Genomic DNA, 22652 nt, shown 5'->3' with positions numbered 1-22652 from the left:
ATACCCAGCGATTCTCTTCTCTCCCCTGCCCCCCTCCAGCGATTCTCTTCTCTCCCCAGCCCCCCTCCAGCCATCCATACCCAGCTATTCTCTTCTTTCCCCTGCCCCCCTCCAGCGATTCTCTTCTCTCCCCTGCTCCCCCTCCAGCCATCCATACCCAGCTATTCTCTTCTTTCCCCTGCCCCCCTCCAGCGATTCTCTTCTCTCCCCTGCTCCCCCTCCAGCCACCCATACCCAGCGATTCTCTTCTCTCCCCTGCCCCCCTCCAGCCATCCATACCCAGCGATTCTCTTCTCTCCCCTGCCCCCCTCCAGCGATTCTCTTCTCTCCCCTGCTCCCCCTCCAGCCACCCATACCCAGCGATTCTCTTCTCTCCCCTGCCCCCCTCCAGCCATCCATACCCAGCGATTCTCTTCTCTCCCCTGCCCCCCTCCAGCGATTCTCTTCTCTCCCCTGCCCCCCCCTCCAGCCACCCATACCCAGCGATTCTCTTCTCTCCCCTGCCCCCCTCCAGCCACCCATACCCAGCGATTCTCTTCTCTCCCCTGCCCACCCTCCAGCGATTCTCCTCTCTCCCCTGATTACCTCCATCGAAGCGGCTGCATTATTTAAAGCCCTGCCCGTCTCTAGCCTTCCCTTCGAGTTCGTTCCCTCAGAGTCCCGCTTCTGACGTCATTTCCTCTTTCCGGGAGGGAGGGACTCTGAGGGAACGAACTCAAAGGGAAGGCTAGAGATGAGCAGGGCTTTTAATAAGGTGGCCGCTTCAACGGAGGTAATAAAAACGATTTAACCCCCCCCCCCCCCCCCCCAGGGCGGTGCAGGCAAACTTCTAAACACTCTCTTTTGCTGCATGGGTTATTTATTTATTTTTCATACAGTGCATGTGGCCAAGACTGAAAAACAAATTTCTTTGGCAACCAAATAGCTAAAATGAACATTGAAACGGGAACAGCAGCAGCTTTCAGTCTCTCAAATACTCCATGTTTGTCCAGCTGGAGAAAATCTGCAGGAAGGGTAAACAAACTCTTATTAGCAAAGGTTTATTATCTGCACACTCCAGCAAGAAGAGGTAATAACACAGTTAGTTTTGCATTTTATGTTCAATCAGAGGTTTAGTCACATCCCTTTCTTTTTCTTCTTTGCAGAGTAATGTTCTTTTCAAGCACAAGTTAAGCCAGTAACCGTTTTCTTTATAATCGCAGGAGATCTGGCACAATTCTTTATTCTTATCCTGAGGCTGCTTGGCTTCCTAGAGATTACCTGAGCAAACACGGGCAGACACTTTCCCTTTCTCCGTCTGTGCACCAGGAAGTTCGCCTTCCAGTCTGTTTACCCTCCAAATGTCCTGCATTTAACCCATTCAAGCCTCTTTAGGACAATCATTGTAAACGGGCTTCTTAAGCTTTTCTTTATAGTCCTGTAACAGTACGTTGTATCCAGTGGTGGGAGGTGAGGTAAACAGGTAAGCATGGCTTGTGGCATCCTCCTGCCATGCTTACCTCGTTTACTGGAGCCGGCTCGCTGTGCAGAACAACCAGCTCGCTGGCGGTAAGGTCTCAGACCCAAAATGGACACGCAGCAATTTTCATTTTGCCGCATGTCCATTTTCAGCAAAAATTTTAAAAAGGCATTTTTTTACAGGTGCACTGAAAATTGATTCTGCGCTCACCCAAAATATGCGTCTACATTACCATAGGCCATTTTTCAGCGTGCCTCTGTAAAAGGGCCCCTAAGACGTCACTGGCAAAACCCAAACTCCTTCAGTTGCCAGATCAGCAGGGCAAAATTAAGTTGAATGCCATATTTTTATATAAAAAAAAAAGACAATGAGAGCCTCATTTCGTACCCCTTATCCCAACCTTAATTCAATTTCATGTAATAGGGCTGTGGAGTCGGAATTGAAGTCAGAAGCAATTTTGGGTAGGGTTGGAGTGGTAAAAATGTACAGACTCTTGACTCCAGCTTCAAAATAAAAATGCACAATACAAGTACGGTCTTGATTATCCAACATAAACAGGACCATTGTCTGATAGTGTGGAAAACACTACATAAACCCCTCAAACAACACATAAACAAAGGCGTCGAGGTCATGTTTAAAAAAATTGTTTAACAGCACTATAGCACATTCTGCAGGATGATTGGAGTGCTAAAACAATTACTGTACATGTGCTTGCTGTGAAACAAATATTTTTTAATAGAAATAAACACGATAGAGAGAGGCTTTGGGGCTTGGAAGGCATTTGGAGACTTTGCTCGTGACATCATTAACACCGCCTCTCTCTCCTAGTACATCTGCTGAATGCGTCAAGGGTCTGTAAGAGGGTGAGGGGCTTCAGGGCTTGGCAGGCATTTGGAGGCAAGACTTTGCTCGTGATATCATTAACCCAGACTCTGTTTCCCAGTACATCTGCTGTATGCACCATGGCCATTGGGGCAGGCCCGAAAGTCCTTTCAAAACATATAGAAGTGGATCAAACCTCATTGGGCTTTTACTGGAGATATTATATTATGAAGAGAGCGAATAAATCAAAATGTAAAAGCTGTGAAAGCTACTACGTCCACTCCTAAGGATAGGGGCCCAATGGATAAACATCTTAAGCCGGTCCTGTGAGTACATCTGTGTTGACATCAGAGGGAACTTCTTTAAGCTTCAATGGTAGAATCCCTCCCTTACTGCCCACAAGCAGATTTCAAGCTGAAACCGCAACCAAAGAGTTGCAGGGGGAAGCTGAACAAAATCCTGCCCAGGAGACGTCAGTTCAACATCTGTTGTAGCTACAACCAGTCATTTTTGATTGGTCAGCTGAGATTCCAGTTGGGACAGTGGTGGAAGAAATTTCTTTGATGGTCTTTTGGTGGGTGATTTCTAGAACAGAGTCTTTTACAAGGAGAAGGTTGCAGAGTTATGTGATTTTTGAGTTCAGGTGGAAGATAAGGTCACTCACTAACTTAGAATCTGCAATTTCATCTGTGCAGCCTCAGGTTCAGGCCTTACTGACAGTTAATGCCTCTTCAGTTAAGGCAAACCTGAGTGTTCTGCATAGACTGGAGTTAATGGACAATCATTTACGTATAAAAAATTTTAAATTTCTAAATTTTCCTATGACTTACTGGATTTCCCCTGAAATTTTGCTCAAGAAGTATTTTGTAGAGGTGTTACATTTAGATAAGGTGGAGAGTTTTCCTTTTTTTTTTAATTTACTGCAATTTTTCATATCAGAACAAGCAATATAATCTTGTTACAAAGAAATATGAGTCAATAACATATCAAATACATAGGAAGGTATAAAGACAAAAACTCTACTAGACCACAGATGGAGGTGCTAATACAGCATTATATGGTGATTACTATTAGAGGTAATTTGAAAAAGAAGAAAAGGCTTTAACATCTCATGACAAATCCATATCTCCAATTCTGCCAGGGTCACCTACATTGGACACAATTGCAGAAGTAATTGGAATCAAAGATTTCTTAGCATCTAAAAAGAATCTTAACTAATGTGGGACAAAGAATATATGGGAATTACCTTAGTTTCACTAAACACTTACAAGGATATCTAAGGAAGAACGAAGCACCCAGACTTTGCATCTGTCCTCATGGCTAAGAAACATTTTCTATGCTCTTGAGTTGATCTCGCTAGATCATGAAAAATCCAAATTTAATGTCCCAAAAATAAAGTCCACATATTATGAAAATAGAGATGAAGTATCATATCTATGTTGATGCCACAGGATATATGACTGACCTCATAGTCATATATATAAATATTCACCACCCTAGTTGCAAAGGACTCAAGTACAAATCAATTTATGGATCCAGCTTCTCCTATATAAGTACGCAACTCTGGAATGCACTCCCTAAAGCTGTAAAAACTACGTACGACCACCTCAACTTCCGGAAATCACTAAAGACCAACCTGTTTGAAAAGGCATACTCTACTGACCCAGCATAAGTGCCTGAACCCAGCAACACAAAGAGAAACCTAAACTTGTAATGAACACTATTTAACTTCCCTCTCTACTATTTCAAATGATTCTGTAACATATTTATCTCATTGACAATAACATCACTCTGTTTCTTCACCGGATGTGGCTATCACCTCACGGTACTATGTAAGCCACATTGAGCCTGCAAATAGGTGGGAAAATGTGGGGTACAAATGTAATAAATAAATATCTTGTTCAAAAACCAGAGTAATCGGTAAGGTTGCTTTCCCAACAACCAAAAGCCCTTCAGAGGCTAATTCAATTGCCACATTAGAATTGGCTACTGCCACAGATATATTTCCCAAATGTTCATTCTGAGGCTATATTCCGGACTTGGAAGGCATATAATATGCTCTGGCTATGGATGGTAATAACTGATGGAATCTTCAAATTCTCAGTCAAATATTTCTTAAAAAGATACAATGGTGTCATATCTTGGGACTTTAGGAAAATCCAATATCCTAAGATTAAGACATCTAGTGTAATTTTCCAAAACCTAAATCCTTCTATTTGATTGGGTCTTATCCTTAAAGTATTATTGACTGACCTACTTTCCACCTCTTTCCAGGGAATCAGTTTTCCCCTTCTGTGTCTCTAGTTGTTGCTCAGTTGCCTGAATTTTATTTTGCAGTTCTTTTGCAAGTGGTCTTTGCAGGGGTGGGGGGCAGAGGATTCTACTGATAGTACCTGGGTAGATGTTATTGAAGCCACTAGTGCTGCTCTTGTTATGGGTTGGGTTCCCTCTAAGACAAGCTACATTCCCAGAGCCAGACTCTTGCTCTGTAGGGGCAGCCAGTCCCACCCAAACTTGAACACTGACCTCCAACAGGGGTGTTTTCCCCTCTGCACCAAGCAACTGCCTCACAGAACTTCTTGTAACTAAAGGCTGAGATTGGGGGCTGAGAAAATTCTCATCTCCCAGGGGGCTCAACCCCCCCCCCCCCTTCCCCGGAAGAGCCACAGCAGCAGAAACTGGCTTCCCATCTGCTCCACTGTGCTGCGGCTGAGACAAAGAAGAAACTGAAGCTGTAGGGGTGTGAACAACCGCCTTCCCCCTTTTCGGAGGGATAAGAAAAAATTACAAAAGAAGAATTTAGGAGACACCAGAGCAGTTGCGATCAGGATGCTGCCATCTTGACTCCACTCAGAATTTTCCTATTCTCAGGTGTTTCTATTTGCCTAAGGTAACCTCTGAAGCAGTTATACAACCTTCCACAGAGGAGGGTCAGTTAACAGCATTTTTAGAAGACTCTCAGGATATTATTTCTTCACATGCTACATTATTAGTGACCTTTACTTCTGAATTGGATAAATTGAAGTTATTGAAATTGTACTTTAAGGTGAAACGTGCAGTTTTGTGGGCAAGTAATACAAACCTTTCCAGATGTGGCATGTTCCACCCAGCAAAGGAAGAAACATTTTTCTTAATTTAAAACCCAAGGTTTTGGCTTTGGGTGCAATGTTTTTCCTTCCTTTTCCCTGTAAATATGTTATACAACATCAAGGGAAGAGATTTATATTTTTTGATCCTTCTCATCTGTAAAGATATTTGTTAGATCGTGGTCAAGGGAGTAAATAGGATTAAGGGTTTTGTAATTTTGTGAAGCTCTAATGATAGAAAGTTTTCTGTTATTTTTTTCCTTTTTGAGTGTTCTTTCACTGTCTCTGAGATGTGGACTTTATATTTAATAAGGGTACATAGTTGTATTAGTTTTTATTTCTGACTGAGAAAGATATTGGTGTATTTAGCCTTACTATTTTGCATTTCCTATGTAAATAATTTGTAAAATTTAAAAAAAAAAAAAAAAAAGAAAAGAACAATGTCACCTGGGGGGGGGGGGGGGGGGGGGGTCTGTCAGATATGCCAGATTAGCAAAGGTTGGATAATTGAGACTGAACTGTATATGGTAAATTTATAATTTTACACATATATTTTTGTCCTGTGTATATCTATATATATATATATATATATATATATATATATATATATATATACAGTGGGGGAAATAAGTATTTGATCCCTTGCTGATTTTGTAAGTTTGCCCACTGACAAAGACATGAGCAGCCCATAATTGAAGGGTAGGTTATTGGTAACAGTGAGAGATAGCACATCACAAATTAAATCCGGAAAATCACATTGTGGAAAGTATATGAATTTATTTGCATTCTGCAGAGGGAAATAAGTATTTAATCCCTCTGGCAAACAAGACCTAATACTTGGTGGCAAAACCTTGTTGGCAAGCACAGCGGTCAGACGTCTTCTGTAGTTGATGATGAGGTTTGCACACATGTCAGGAGGAATTTTGGTCCACTCCTCTTTGCAGATCATCTCTAAATCATTAAGAGTTCTGGGCTGTCGCTTGGCAACTCACAGCTTCAGCTCCCTCCATAAGTTTTCAATGGGATTAAGGTCTGGTGACTGGCTAGGCCACTCCATGACCCTAATGTGCTTCTTCCTGAGCCACTCCTTTGTTGCCTTGGCTGTATGTTTTGGGTCATTGTCGTGCTGGAAGACCCAGCCACGACCCATTTTTAAGGCCCTGGCGGAGGGAAGGAGGTTGTCACTCAGAATTGTACGGTACATGGCCCCATCCATTCTCCCATTGATGCGGTGAAGTAGTCCTGTGCCCTTAGCAGAGAAACACCCCCAAAACATAACATTTCCACCTCCATGCTTGACAGTGGGGACGGTGTTCTTTGGGTCATAGGCAGCATTTCTCTTCCTCCAAACACGGCGAGTTGAGTTCATGCCAAAGAGCTCAATTTTTGTCTCATCTGACCACAGCACCTTCTCCCAATCACTCTCGGCATCATCCAGGTGTTCACTGGCAAACTTCAGACGGGCCGTCACATGTGCCTTCCGGAGCAGGGGGACCTTGCGGGCACTGCAGGATTGCAATCCGTTATGTCGTAATGTGTTACCAATGGTTTTCGTGGTGACAGTGGTCCCAGCTGCCTTGAGATCATTGATAAGTTCCCCCCCTTGTAGTTGTAGGCTGATTTCTAACCTTCCTCATGATCAAGGATACCCCACGAGGTGAGATTTTGCGTGGAGCCCCAGATCTTTGTCGATTGACAGTCATTTTGTACTTCTTCCATTTTCTTACTATGGCACCAACAGTTGTCTCCTTCTCGCCCAGCGTCTTACTGATGGTTTTGTAGCCCATTCCAGCCTTGTGCAGGTGTATGATCTTGTCCCTGACATCCTTAGACAGCTCCTTGCTCTTGGCCATTTTGTAGAGGTTAGAGTCTGACTGAGTCTGTGGACAGGTGTCTTTCATACAGGTGACCATTGCCGACAGCTGTCTGTCATGCAGGTAACGAGTTGATTTGGAGCATCTACCTGGTCTGTAGGGGCCAGATCTCTTACTGGTTGGTGGGGGATCAAATACTTATTTCCCTCTGCAGAATGCAAATAAATTCATATACTTTCCACAATGTGATTTTCCGGATTTAATTTGTGATGTGCTATCTCTCACTGTTACCAATAACCTACCCTTCAATTATGGGCTGCTCATGTCTTTGTCAGTGGGCAAACTTACAAAATCAGCAAGGGATCAAATACTTATTTCCCCCACTGTATATGTTTTATATTTACCAGTACTTTAGATCCAGAACAATAAATTACACAATTTGAGTAGAATAGTTTGGGCCTAATATAAAGCAATAACTTAAAGCAGCTGTAGCCTCTTAAACCTTTAGAATATCAACTGTACACTAAAATAAGAAATACAGTTGATAAAATGGCTCCAATCTCTTTCCACATGGCCTTTCTAGTCATGTTTTATCAGCTTCCTATCATTAAAAAAATATAAACGATTGGACAAGGGGGTAGTATCTGCAACTTTATCAACACACAAACATAAAGGTCTGTGATAGAAAAGAAGAAAGCTTTACAAACAGAAACAGTTCAAAGGTATGGTTATGATATACAGCAGCTTGTGAAGGACTCAAGGGTTCATTTTATTTTCTGGTAGCACTATGTACTGGGAGATCGGATCTCTCTCTCTCACTCATACACAAAGTGCTTGGTCTGAAATGGGAAACTGAATTAATGGTTTCTCCTTACTTACTTACTAAAGGGTTCTTTTACTAAGGTGTGCTAACAGATTTAGCATGCGCTAATTAATTAGTATGCTTTAAGTGCCCTGTAGCCCATAGGTATACAATGAGCTATGTGGCATTTAGTGCATGCTGATTGTCAGCATGCACTAAATTCGTCAGCACACCTTAGTAAAAGGACCTCTAAAGCAGCAGTCTTGTGCTTATTTTGGTATTCATTTTTTTTTTGGGGGGGGGGGGGTGGAGGGAATGTTGTTGTTCTGGCAGTTTCCTGTTCCTTTTCTGTCTCTAACTCAATCAGAACCATGAACCTTCAGTTGCTACCAGCCAGGGATGTCCCCTGGTCTGATTATTACAGCAGTGGTCATTTATTTGGGATTCATGTAGCACAGTGTTTCCCAAGTCGGTCCTGGAGTACCCCCTTTCCAGTCAGGTTTTCAAGACATCCATAATGAATGTGCATGAAAGAGAGATTTGGAAACAGTATATGCAACTCAATCTCATTCATGTTCATTGTGGATACCCTGAAAACCTGACCGGCAATGGGGTACTCCCAGACCGACTTGAGAAATACTGATGTAGCGGAACTCTTCTGGTCAGCCTGTAGTCATGTGTCCTAAAGCCCAGGTCCCAGCTGCCAAAATTCCCTTCCCTAATCCTGCCACCACAGCATCCTTGGGCACCTGGGGTAGCGGAAGACCCAAATTAGGATTAGCTAGGAAGCTTCAACATGGCACTGCTACACATCACTTCTGCCAGGCCCTAGAGTTGACTTTTGATCACGTCATGGATTGAGTTAGAAGAGAGGGGGAACAGTATACCCTAACTATATCATGGAGACAGTCTTCTATCATACAAGTGGGTTAAAATAATTAAACAGTTAATGACATGAAATGGCAAAGTGAGGAACAATAAAAATAATAAGATACTCATTTGGAGGGGTATTTATAAACTTTTTTTGTGCATATATGCAACTTTTGGACAGCACTCCTCAGCAGTCTGGCTGTTTGGGATACCCATTATAAATATGGATAAGGGAGATTTGCATACACCGGGTCTCTAATTAATGCAGATTCATTCCATGCATATTCATTGTAGCTATTTTGAAAGTGTCCATTGGAACAAGATATACAGGTTCTTTGTTTTGTCGCTTGTTCTGCTATAGTCTATTTTTAAAGATGTTAGAGCAGGGACATTATCACGGCAGGGCCTTGTCCCCTCCACTTTAGCCTGAAGCCTTCCCAAAGCTGGGTACACCAGTCTTGTAGCTGGTGGGGATCCCAAGTCCTGTCAGCTGTGTAGTGTAGTGCAATGCAGCACAAAAGTATGGCGGCACGTTGAGTGGCTGATGCCATCATTGTGAGCGCATTCGGTTCTTGTGGGAGTACTTCCTGATGCTGACATCAGGAGATAGCATTGGGGCAGTGCCAGTGATTGTAGCTCAGCTGCACTAAACAACTGACTTTGGGCTCTAAATTTCTTCATTTCTCTGGAATTTGAAATTCCCACCATCTAAGGTAGTTCTTAATTTTGGTGGGGTTGGAGGGAAGAGGAAAAGGGGTGCCTAATGACTGGTCATGTTAACTATTGGTTTCCCCACCCCCCTTAAAAATTACTTATTTGTAAAATAAATCCCGGCAGCTGGAATCTTCTCAACAATCGACTGGGCTTTTGTGATATTTTCTCTGCATCAGTCTATAAAATGATGCTAATATTAAAATATAACCTAATACTAGCTGTTTCATTCTGTACTTCTGTAGAAGGGTTGGAAATCTTCAGCCCAAGCCTATTTGCACAGGGGCTACATTTTCAGGACATCCTTAATAAACATGAATGAGAGAGTTGAAAGCAATCTCTATGGCATATTCACAGTGAATATGCAAGTCCAGCATGGGTTGAGAACCACTGATGGTATAGATTGGGTAGGGAACCTCCAATCATGAAGGGCCACACAGCAGTCAGGTTTTCAGACTCTCTCTAATGAATATTCATGAAAGAATGCTAATGCAAAATTGTCTCCATCTTATCCATATTCGTAGTAGATACCCTGAAATCTAGACTGTCTGGGGGTGTTGTGCGGATTGGATTGAGAAACCTACTGTTTGGTGTGCTTGAGGCTTGGAAAGTACATTATGTTTTTTCAACTCATCAGTTGAAAGGAAAAGCATTTTTACTATAATAATAATTTAACAAAAATCAAGTCATGGGCTGGCCTAGTGGCTCACATGGTGTGTTACCTGCTTAGCATGTAAAAGGTCCCTTGTTTGATTCCCATGGTTAGGATTTTGCTTCCTGGGTTAACTGGGGACTTTGCTAATGCAGGATTCAGAGCCCCCCCCCCCCCCTATGCATTAGAAAAAGTTAAGTTGCTTGTAAAATTTTATCCTAAGGAAAGGATTTTTTGCTTTGTGGCCAGAAAATTCAGATGTTTCAAGATGGTAGCAAGATCAACTCAGATATGTAAAAAAATATATTTTTTGGGGGGGGGGGGGGGGGTAGCATTTGAAAAGTCTTCTTGTTTTGGGACCCATTTTTATTAAATGTATTTTTTATAGTTCCCGTATAAATACTTCATTACTGATGGTAATTCTAGTTATGTTAAAAAAAAAAAAAATCTTAATCATTTAGGTCCTCTTTTTTACCAGACCTCACTAGCGAGTCCTGCGTGGCAATGCTGACGAAGCAGTTTAGTAAAAGGGATCCTTGGTGAAATTTCTTGGCTAATAAAAAAAATAAAAAATCAGAGTGTTCAGTTGGGAGGGAAAGGGGTATTAATTAGATTTGCAGGTGACAGGAATTGTCCTAAGATTTCAAATTGTAATTTTTTTTGCTTGTTAAAGTTTTGCTACACTCTCTTCTTGATGTGGGCTAATTAGTTTATAATTTCTTTGTTAATTTCCATGTTGATGTATATTTCTTCTTGAAATATTGTAACTAGTCAAAACTTAAGCTAATTTAAAAACAAAATAAAATCTCAAACCTTAATGAAAATATGAAATTCAAGGGCCAAGATGTTTGGAACAAACTGTGATAAAGAATAAATGAAATCTAATACCTTAAAATCATTTGGAGAAAAAAAAGCACTTTCTGCAAGTGTTGGAATTAAAACAACCCCTGGTATACTTTCAGGAAATTTAGGGGCCTTTTTTCTACTGTGCAGCCATGTTCTGCACTTGGCACATAGGTTTTTAACTTACCATACAGTAAGTGTTTGGGATGTTTCCAGCATCTTCATGTGCACTTACCACACAGAAAATATCTTAACCATGTGGCAACCACAGGGGCCCGAGTGCATCATCCATGTTACCGTAGCTAACTACAACGTGCAGTCCATGCTCATTTCCTACCCATAACAAGATACACAGCTAATGTGTAAATTAACTGCACTGTCGTTAGCTGCTTAGTGCATATTAGTAAAAGTGCCCCTTCGTTTGTGATGCAAAAATACATTTTGTCCGAACTCCACTGCCATTATACAAATGTTTCTAACATTTGTGTATATGCTTAACAGCAGCTGTCACAGGAAAAGAGAGGATTCTCTCATTTTGTAAGAACATCTTGGGGTGGGATATAATAAAAGCATGCAGGAGTCGGCAGTCGTGTGCCGTTCTTTGCAGCAAGTCTTGAGAAGGCCCCCTGAGGGCTGGACTCTACCTAGTACTCACCAAAATCTTGCTTCTTTTAGGGTGACTCTTAATAAGATGAAGGTGGTTCGACCATTCTCTGATGTAGCCAAATACACTATGATCTTCCACACCAGAGACAGTGGCAATGAAGTGAATAGCGAAAGGTGAGTCAGTACTGTTTCAGAAGACAGCAACATGGCAGAACTCCTTTATTTATACTAGATCTTTTCAGCCACATTCGTTATATATATTGACTCCCAAAATAATCAGATCTCCTTTTTAAAGAGAGATTCGTCTTATCTATTTCAAAATGCTGGGTAGAATATAATGCTATTTGAAAATTTGTAATGCTGATTATACACTAACTTAAACAGACGATATTCTGTTTCTTTTCCCCCCTCTTCTCCCACTCCATCTTTGAATCTTTCTTTTCCAGATGGCATGTCTGATGTTCTCTGGAGAATTGTTACTGAACTGAGGGGTACTTGGGGCTTGAGTGTATCACCTGTGCAGTCTGTCCCAGACTTGATTGGCAGTGATAAGGGATCTGAAAGTGGATCACTTGCCTTACACTCTGTAAAACTACAGTCCAAACTGTAGGGCTGGCCCAAAGAAAACTGTTAGTATTGAGCTACTTTAAGCTGGCTTAAGCTGTCTTGTCCTTCCTACTCCACACTGTTTACGGGGGAACAGCTGCAGTACATGATCTACTGATAGGTTTCACAGGGGCTTGAATGCCACTTGTGAAGCAACAAATTTCTGGTGATTGTCCCAAGGGTTGATTCATAGAGAATAACTTATATAAGGAGAAAATGAAATGGAATATACCGTATTTTTCGGACTATAAGACGCACCGGACCATAAGACGCACCTAGGTTTTAGAGGAGGGAAATAGGAAAAAAAAATTTTTCCTTTTTCCCTCCTCTAAAACCTAGGTGCTCCGGTGCGTCTTGTCCGAGTTCGGGATCGCCCTCCCCCCGAGTTCGGGATCGCCCTCCCCTACTCACGTCACGCGATGTTCCCTGGTGGTCTAGTGACGTCGGGGCAGGAAAGAGCCCCCTCTTTCCTGCCCAGCGCGCTGCTCTCCGTCCTCCTGTATGCTGCCTGACGGTCTCGGCGAGATTCAAAATGGCCGCTGAGACTTCAATTCTCGGCGGCCATTTTGAATCTCGCCGAGACCGTCAGGCAGCATACAGGAGGACGGAGAGCAGCGCGCTGGGCAGGAAAGAGGGGGCTCTTTCCTGCCCCGACGTCACTAGACCACCAGGGAACATCGCGTGACGTGAGTAGGGGAGGGCGATCCCGAACTCGGGGGGAGGGCGATCCCGAACTCGGAACTCGCTACCTTCGGACCATAAGACGCACCCCCCATTTTCCTCCCAAATTTTTGGGGAAAAAAGTGCGTCTTATAGTCCGAAAAATACGGTAAGTTCGCAATACTTTTGGGGCTAGTTGAAATGCCTCTTTAAATTTTCTTAGTGTAGTACTTCACACACACGTTCAAATGTTTTGGTCATCGAGATGAGTCTACACCAAAGCCGTTGTAGTAAATTATTGAAAGAAAGCTTAAAGTTCAGAGAAGATCAAAGCAACTGGCAATTATATGCTACAGTGTTTTGCTTAAGTAGTAGCGACTATTGGAGAGGGTCTGTCCATCCATACATATTTGGAGGAGTAGCCTAGTGGTTGTAGCAGGGGGGTCCCTGGTTCAAATCCCACTGCTGCTCCTTGTACTCCTGGGCAAGTCACCTACACCTCTATTGCCTTAGGTACAAAATTAGATTGTGAGCCCTCTAGGGACATGGAAATACCTACTCTACCTGAATGTAACTTACCTTGAGCTACTGTTGAAAGGTGTGAGCAAAATCCAAATAAAATGCTGGTGAGAAGTTGATGGAGGATCCCATTTCTCTGCTGGCAAAGATTGAACATATAAGATAGAGGAGCCCATGCCACTTCTGGTACAGAATTAAAAGATAGAAAGGGTGAGAATGGCCAAGGTGGTACCCTGAGAGAAGTTGTTCGTAAGTTGAGCTCTGAGGCTCACGCCTGGAATGGGGAAAAAGCACAAGGGTCCCAGTAAGAGTTGCCTTTTAGGGAAGTGATCCCAGAGCTACTTATAAAATTGCCAACTTCACTGGACATCCCAGCTCAGACCTTTGAAACTGCGCCCTCTGGAGAGGCAGAAACATCTTTGAGTCCTGTCCAGCACCAAGCTCTGGCATCTCCAGTGCAGCCATCACATCTAAGCTTGCTGCTGAGAGAAATGAAAGCTGATGAACAGACACCCAGATCATCTAGTATGAAACAGAGAGGGTTCTAGTAAACAGAGGAAAATCAGCTAGGCAAACCGTGAGACCCTGGTATTACCGTTCAAGGTGGATCTACAAATGCCTGGAACCTTTAATTAGTGTCTCTCCTTTGGAAAAACCAGCTACAACAACTTTTGAGTTCTCTGTGGAATGCAATCACTGTTTTGCATAAATCTAGTACCACCTTAATATCAGCTGTGGTAGCAAATCAGAAAACTTTTCTTGAAATTTCTCACCAAGTATCATAAGTAGAGGAGTGTGGTAGCCATGTTAGTCCACTCTTAAGGTTCTCAATAGAAATCAAACAAAATAAAACATGGAAAAGAAAATAAGATGATACCTTTTTTATTGGACATAATACATTTCTTGATTAGCTTTCGAAGGTTGCCCTTCTTCCTCAGATCGGAAATAAGCAAATGTCCCCATGCATACTTCCTACCCACCCCCCTCCTCCCACCCTGTCAGACTGTCATAGTAATGCTTGAATGTTTTCACTTATATACATTGTCAGCTAGCAAATTTGCTTATTTCCGATCTGAGGAAGAAGGGCAACCTTCGAAAGCTAATCAAGAAATGTATTAAGTTATGTCCAATAAAAAAGGTATCATCTTATTTTTTTTTCCATGTTTTATTTTGTTTGATTTCTATTGATCGCCAAGTATCACAAATTCAGAAAAGACTGGGAAATTTTGATGAGCAAATGTCTGAGATGCACAGCGTACAGATGGCCCTGATTAAAGACAAGTTGGTAGTGGGAAATGATGGAAAACTCCAAAGGTTACTTGAACCTATGCTTCTTAAATTTCCCCAAACATCCTATTCTTTCACAGATTGAGTTACTTAAGAAATATTTAGAAGTGTTGGGTATATCTAAAGCAGCAATCCCTCTTTCTCTGAAGTATACTATATCCCTTAAAAGACATTTTCAGCTGGAAAAAAACCCCAAGAGACTGCTTCTTTAAAACCAGATGGAGATTTGTCCACAGGACAGTCTGGACTGAACAGCTTTCCTTGAACATTCTGACTCAGAAGTTGTTGCTCGAGCTACTTTTATTGGTGACCTTTGTTTTCTTATAAGAACATGACCACAACCCTGTACTACATCTTTACTTAAAGAATAAGTCCACATGGTTTTGCTGTGTTGCAGAGTTGAGGCATCTAAGTTATGCTTTTCTGAAAGAGTAGGTCTTTAATGATCTCCTAAAGTTGAGATGGTCATAGATTGTTTTCACAGTCTTTGGCAGTGCATTCCACAATTGTGTGCCTATGTAGGAGAAGTTGGATGCATAGGCTAATTTGTATCTGAGTCCTTTGCAGCTTGGGTAGTGGGGATTCAAGTAGGTACGTGATGTTCTGTTTCTGGTTGGGAGATCGATCAGGTCGACCATATATCCTGGGACTTCACAATAGAATGAAGTTTCTAGCAGTCCGACGAGTCCAATCGCTAGGTTAAACATTTAATTTGATTTCTCCAGTAATATATATATTTTTTGATTAAGACTGACTACATTTTTTTTCATCGATTCCAAGAAACAGATGCTTTCTGCACAGGCTCAAGATGATGTTGAAGATCGAGTGATCTTTGCTTCTTTCAGTATAGCCCTTTTTTGTTTCTTGATAATTTAGTATCCTGTGGTTTCTGGAATCTTTCTTTCGACCTCTCCCCCTTTTATTTATGGGCTGAGTAGCACATTTCTTTTCCTTTGTTGTAAATAGGATAGACTTTGAGTGATATTGTTACTGGTGTGCTTTTCTTTTTAAGTTCTTGCTCATGCATATTTTTAAATGCAAATAAAAAAAAACGAAAGGGCGAAGAGTAAAAGGAGGTGAAAGATGACAAGTCTTGGGTGCCACAAAGAAAGCAGGAGGAGAAACCAAACTGACTTTACCTTGATAAGCTCCTTTCACTGTTCTAGTCAGATCATTGCTGCAGTGGTTCTGAGTAGTGGCTATCTGATTAAAATTGATTTGTTTTGGGAAAAATTGGCCTTTCCCCACCTCTTCCTGCTGTCACCAAAAGAAGCTAAAGGAAGTGGGACATCCAAGGAGGCAGGATTGGCAACCACACCAATGGAGAGTCCAGCCCCGTGGTGAGTTTAGATTCTTCTGCAGCTCATCTAGAGACAGCAGCAGTGGCAATGTGAGGGGGAAGGATAGAGGCTGAATGGAAGGGGTGGGGGGGAGAGAGAGGGCAGAGGCTGGATGGAGAGGGGGCAAAGGAGGAGGCCAGAAGCTGGATGGAAAGAGGACAGAGGAGGGCAGACCATGGATGGAAGGAGGAAAGAGGAGGGGAAGACAAGAGAAAAGGAAGGAAGATGCTGGTCTTGGGGAAGGAGGAATACCGGGAGAAGCTGAACATGAAGAGGGATAGGAACAGAGATGTGATGCTGGACAGGGCACAAATAAAGATACACAGAGGGGAAGATGTTCAACCTGGCAGGAAGATAGGGGCAGGGACACAGAGGGGAGTTGAATGATGGACATAGAAGAAATGTCAAATGGACCAGGAGATCCTGGCAAAAGAGTTAAAAGAAGACGAAGGAAAGCAAAAACCAGAGACTGGGACCAACAATTACAAATATTAAAAGACCAGACAACAAAGGTAGAAAAATTAATTTTATTTTCTATTTATTGATAGTAGCCTTAAAGAACTGAATCAAAAACCTTTTGGCCAAAACGGACAGCACTAGTCCTGAACCCTTCTGGAACTCTTTGTCAGGAGCTTTACATCTAGCCATTAGGTGGTCACCCTCATTGATGACTACAAATTGTATTTGGAGATTACTGCAAGAGAAGTCCGTAACTCAGCTTTATAGGATATAGTAGCCAACCACATGAACACTAATACAGTGAAGAAGGCTAAAATGGAACAAAATAAAATCCCACCCCAAACTACCAAAATGTCAGAAGTTTGCATACCATGCAAAAATCACATGAGAAAACCTAGAGGTTTTGATTGTCACAAGTAGTTACCTTTTGTACTTCATCCACTACACATAAATTTATCAAAGCAGGTATGTGACTCGCTGAACAAAAATGTACCAAAAGTGGGATATGTGGCTTAATTTATACCACAAGACAGAGAGATATCAACTGCATAATTAAGCAAAATTTTAGCCTCAGGTATGGACTAATTACATCTTTAAAAATGAGAAGCATTTATAAAAAACAAACAAACAAAAAAAAACTAATTAACCTCAAAAATAACCTGCCCCACATTTGGTACCTGCAGTTTTTAGACTGTAGAACATAAAAAGCCATTAAAGTTGTGACAAAAATTGCAGTATCCCATTCTACTGACCCTATAATACACACAATTTTCAAAAATTGCCCCCCCAAAATGTTTATAGCCTTTATCTCTGTTAAGTGGGGTTACAAATATGGTACCTTTTGCTCAGTAGATCACATATGGACAGCAACTCATTAAACTTTGGCGACAGATGCTACTACCATCTTCAACCAACTTCGGATCTGCTTTGTCCAAAGTTGCATGTTATTTTGGAACTGTCATCTACCTTTGTGTAACCTACATCACGAGACTCCTGAGGCAGGCATGTTTTACGCCAAAACACAGCAGCTGTGTCGAGTCTATTGTGATTGTTCCAATAAAGATCACTGTTTGAACTTACATCTCTCTTAGTTTATTTTGAAAGAGCATATCTACCCCACTTCCCTGAACCCTCTCTTGCCATGATCTATTTGCCAGCTGCCCCACAGCTACATTGTATGTGAATGGCTGCTGTGCACCGAGGGCTAGATGCATCAACCAAACGTTAAAAAATCTAAATCGTAAAAGTGCTTAACGAATTTGAAACAACGAAGAATGCACAAAAAACACAGCTCAGAAATGTTCGGTGCGGTATTGAAAAGTACAATGTATCATCCCTGTCGTTAATTTGCCCCTTAAGCATGCGCAGATCTGAGCATGCCACAAACGTATTAAATCTACTTAGGTTGCTTACGTCAGACTGGGGCGTGCAAGGGGGGGATCGGATCTAACTCTCCTGCTAGATCAGAGAGCATAAAGGCTTGCAGGTCCCGGACCTAGCAGGAGAGTGCAGTTGAAGATGACTCTAAAAAGAAGACCCTCGTAAACCCTCTTTTGTAACAAAAGACCTCTTTCACTGTGATGGAACAAGAAGGGAGGGGGAAGGTGCAGCTTATTTACAGTACTGGGAAATTGGCTTCAGGGGCTAGCAGAGTGTGTTAATTTTCAAAGCTGTGTGAGAAGGAGAGACAGGATTTTTAAGCTGCAGGGAGAAGTGGGGAGCAATGTCTGTATGATCTGGGGGGGGGGGGGGGGGCGGGGAAAGCCGTCCATACAGGACGCCTCTGACAAGCGCCTTTGCCCCCTCCCGATCCTTTTTTGAGGTATGTTTAGTTTTGTAGTGATGCAGGGGGGCGCGGAGAGCCTTGTGTTTGTATCTCACTTGTCTTTTTAAACATGCTGGCTTGGATTTTTATGGTGCAGGGGGCAGCGGGGAGATGACAGCTCAGGCCTTAACGACAGGTCTGAGCTCAGGTAAAATTTCTGATGGTAAGTGATTCGTTGCAATCGTCGGTATGGTTAGTGCATTCCAAATTGTCCACATTTCAATGGTAGTTTCTCGTTTGCATTCCGTTTTCGTTAGCTGCTTGCTTCGTAGGAAAAAGGCCTTTAATGCATGCAATGGTTAGGAATTTCCTTCGTTAAAGGGTTGTTAGAGGGTCGTTAAGATTTAGTGCATCTAGGCCCTAATTTGCATCCAAATCAAACCTGCAACAGACCACTCATTTATGGTCTAGTGTATCGGCTTCAGGGTTCAGTTAATGGTTACCACAAGATTTGACCTTCTAACCCTATATTTAAATCGTCTTTGCAAGCTTTAAGTAAAGGGTAATAGATTTGAGGGTTTGTGATACATCTTTACACGGTGTATATTCAGCTTGTAAGTAGCTTATATAGACTTGTGTTGTATTGTGCCTTTGTGGATTTCAAGCTACTTTGTTAGAATTGTAATGATTGTTCTCTACAAGCATTGTAAGACCTGACACCCTCTTTTTCCTTCCCCCCCCATTTCTTTCCTCAGAATAAGGCTCCTGAGGCAAGTGACAAGAGCGTGGAAGACAGATGGATTAAACTCCTGTTCATATAAATTGTTATCTGTGGAGCACAATACCCTATACACCAATATCACAGTGAACATCAGTATCCCATTCCCAGGCTCTTGACAGTGCATTCTGCATTGCCTATAGCAGAGATGTTATTTCTTTTCCTGGATGTAGGAGGCCTGTAAATCAGATAACTCTCCAGAAATAGTGCTTTGGATACACTGGACTGGTGAAGAAAAGACTTGTATGTAAATTTACAGCATCCTTTTGGGATTCAAGGACAAATAGTAGGTTTTTAGGTAATGAAGATGATACCCGTCTAGTGCTGACTGTGGCAAAGCCACACAGAATGTGATTTTGCCATCTGTTGTATTTTCACAAAATACATGTCCAGGAGAGGGCTATATTCATGCCACTGGATCTATGAACAAAAATGGGCAGTTCTTGAAAAGCAGAATACCCTAATTACATCTGGTAGCACTAAAGAAATGATTAGTAGTACTAATTGCTATGTTTCACTCTATGTAAGTTTCTATGCTACAGAAATGCACTGGGCCATTTTTTTTCTTGGGGGGGGGGGGGAGGGGGGGGGAGACATTTTGTTGGCTTAAGTGGACTATGGGGTTCCAAGTTCTGAACTTGATGTTATCTTTACCTCTTTTTTTCTCCACATGCCAAGTTTCATCCTATGCTGTTAAATTTGTATAATTCTTTCCTATTTGTTGGGTTGGAAAGAATAAAAAAAAAAAGGAACTTAGATGCAGAGGTTCTGTTTTGCAGTGGGTAGTAGCTTCAGCAGACAATCCTATATAATAGAACTCACCCTCAACGTTCTGAGAACACTGACGTCACTTCCTTCAAGACCGGCTCGAAGGGTTCGTGGTGGTGAAGCCACTGAAATCGCTATGTCTCTGGGCCCCGCCCTCGCATCAAACGTGATGACGTCGAGGGCGGAGCAATGGCGTCAGTGGGTCACAACGAACAAGGAGATGAAAGTGGCGTGAGACGACCTCCGCTGGAAAGAGCAAAGAATATCCCAGCTGTGGTTATGTGCGGAAATAAACTAAATTCCTGTACGCTTCACGTGGAGCCGGGGGAGCAGGAGAACAGCGTGTCCCTCGCCATATGGGACGTGGCCGGACAGGACCAGGTACGCGCCAGCTGCAAACATTCCCCCTGACCCAGCCAGCATGAAAGAGCGAGCCAGGCGGGGGGAGGAGTATTCCCTACTCCTCCCCTGCCTGGGAATCGCTGCAGAGTGGCTGCCAACCTCCATCATTAGCAAAAAAAAAAAAAAAAAGAAAGAAATGAAACCAAAACATACAAAACCAGGAGTAACCAAATATCAAAAAGAAAAAAAAATGTTTTTCTCATGCCGATGCAGGTAACTCCACCCCCCTTCCTCTTCCCCTTTTCACGAACCGACCGAGGACGTGCAAATGCATCCCCCACCTCAGCCAAGCCACCCAACGGTACACAAAGAAAAAAGCAAAGAAAAAAAAACCCAGCAACAGGGCTCCGTAGACAGCCATCTGGCATTGGCTGTAGTCTCTGCAACCACTCCTCCTCTCCCTGCACGTCACTGCCCCTGCAGGAAGACCCCGGAGGAGTGCAGCGACGTCAGAAGGGAGAGGAGGAACGGATGCAGAGTCCACAGCCAATGCCACATGGCTGTCTAAGGAACCATGTGGCAGGTAAAAAAAATATTTTCCACTTTTTCCATTGTGTACCGGCCGTTGCGAAAAGGGGATTAGGGTCGAAAAGGGGGTTAGGAGCTTGGTTGATGTGCTGGGGGAGGGGCTTAGCTGATGCGCAGAGGGGGTGCAGGAGGGGAGGGTCGCTGGACATGTTGGAGCTGCTACAAATTCAATAGGCCGGAAATGTCATAGGCGTAGTTTGAGTGTTTCATTTGGGGGAGGGGCAAAGGATGGGGCGGAGCATATTCATTTGCATATATATATATATATATATATATATATATATATATATATATATATATATATATATATATATATATATTCAAATGAATATGCTAATATGAAGGAAGGAAGGAAGGAAGGAAGGGAAAAAGAGCTGGCTTTTTTGGGGAATAACCACAATGAATATGTATGAGATATCAAGCCAGCTCTTTCTCCCTTCCTTCCTTCCGTCTTTCCTCCTTACCCAGCACTCCCTCTTCCTCTCCAGTAGTATTTCCCCACCCCCTTTCCCATACCATGCCAGTGTTGACCTTAGAAATGCATAGGCTCTATATGTAGATCCTTCAAGAGGTAGTGTGTCAGGATTTAGGCTCTACACCCTTTCTGATGTTTTTGTGCCACCTCAGTAAGGCCAACACACAATCTCTCCACTGTAAAACGCTATACACAAACTTGTGCAAAAACACACTTATAGCTTACTAAACCATAACAGCACTAATTCCAAGGACAGGACGAGCTACAACCTTATGCGTGAAAAGGCAGAACTGTAATTACACCAGGCTCTAAAGTGAATGATACATACCTGTAGCAGGTGTTCTCCGAGGACAGCAGGCTGATTGTTCTCACGACTGGGTGACGTCCGCGGCAGCCCCCACCAACCGGAAAAGGCTTCGCGGGACGGTCGGCACGCAGGGCACGCCCACCGCGCATGCGCGGCCGTTTTCCTGCCCGTGCGCGACCGCTCCCGCCAGTTGAATGACAAGCAATAAAATATGAAACACAACTCCAAAGGGGAGGAGGGAGGGTAGGTGAGAACAATCAGCCTGCTGTCCTCTGAGAACACCTGCTACAGGTATGTATCATTCACTTTCTCCGAGGACAAGCAGGCTGCTTGTTCTCACGACTGGGGTATCCCTAGCTTTCAGGCTCACTCAAAACAAGAACCCAGGTCAATTGAACCTCGCAACGGCGAGGGTACAACAGAAATTGACCTACGAAGAACAACTAACTGAGAGTGCAGCCTGACCAGAATAAATTCGGGTCCTGGAGGGTGGAGTTGGATTTACACCCCAAACAGATTCTGCAGCACCGACTGCCCGAACCGACTGTCGCGTCGGGTATCCTGCTGGAGGCAGTAATGTGATGTGAATGTGTGGACAGATGACCACGTCGCAGCCTTGCAAATCTCTTCAATAGTGGCTGACTTCAAGTGGGCCACTGACGCTGCCATGGCTCTAACACTATGAGCCGTGACATGACCCTCAAGAGTCAGCCCAGCCTGGGCGTAAGTGAAGGAAATGCAATCTGCTAGCCAATTGGAGATGGTGCGTTTCCCGACAGCGACCCCTAGCCTGTTAGGGTCGAAAGAAACAAACAATTGGGCGGACTGTCTGTGGGGCTGTGTCCGCTCCAAGTAGAAGGCCAATGCTCTCTTGCAGTCCAATGTGTGCAACTGACGTTCAGCAGGGCGGGTATGCGGCCTGGGGAAGAATGTTGGCAAGACAATTGACTGGTTAAGATGGAACTCCGACACCACCTTCGGCAGGAACTTTGGGTGGGTGCGGAGCACTACTCTGTTGTGATGAAATTTGGTATATGGAGCATGAGCTACTAGGGCTTGAAGCTCACTGACCCTACGAGCTGAAGTAACTGCC

At 43.1% G+C, this 22652-nt stretch overlaps 1 protein-coding gene across 2 annotated transcripts in view; it reads left to right on the top strand.

Moving 5' to 3' along the window:
• B4GALT4 (beta-1,4-galactosyltransferase 4) overlaps positions 1-19865 on the top strand; it is a 90736-nt gene extending 70871 nt beyond the window's left edge. For both annotated transcript variants that reach the window (XM_030203928.1, XM_030203927.1), the window contains exons 6-7: positions 11735-11839; positions 19057-19865. In XM_030203928.1, coding sequence (XP_030059788.1) covers positions 11735-11839; positions 19057-19198 — 247 coding nt within the window. In that variant the 3' untranslated portion in view covers positions 19199-19865. The remainder of the gene's footprint in view (positions 1-11734; positions 11840-19056) is intronic.
• Positions 19866-22652: the final 2787 nt, after the last annotated feature.

This window comes from Microcaecilia unicolor, chromosome 5 (assembly GCF_901765095.1).
Source record: "Microcaecilia unicolor chromosome 5, aMicUni1.1, whole genome shotgun sequence".
Classification (NCBI taxonomy): domain Eukaryota; kingdom Metazoa; phylum Chordata; class Amphibia; order Gymnophiona; family Siphonopidae; genus Microcaecilia; species Microcaecilia unicolor.
Note: the sequence above shows the minus strand (reverse complement) of the source record. Positions and strands in the feature narration are given on the sequence as shown.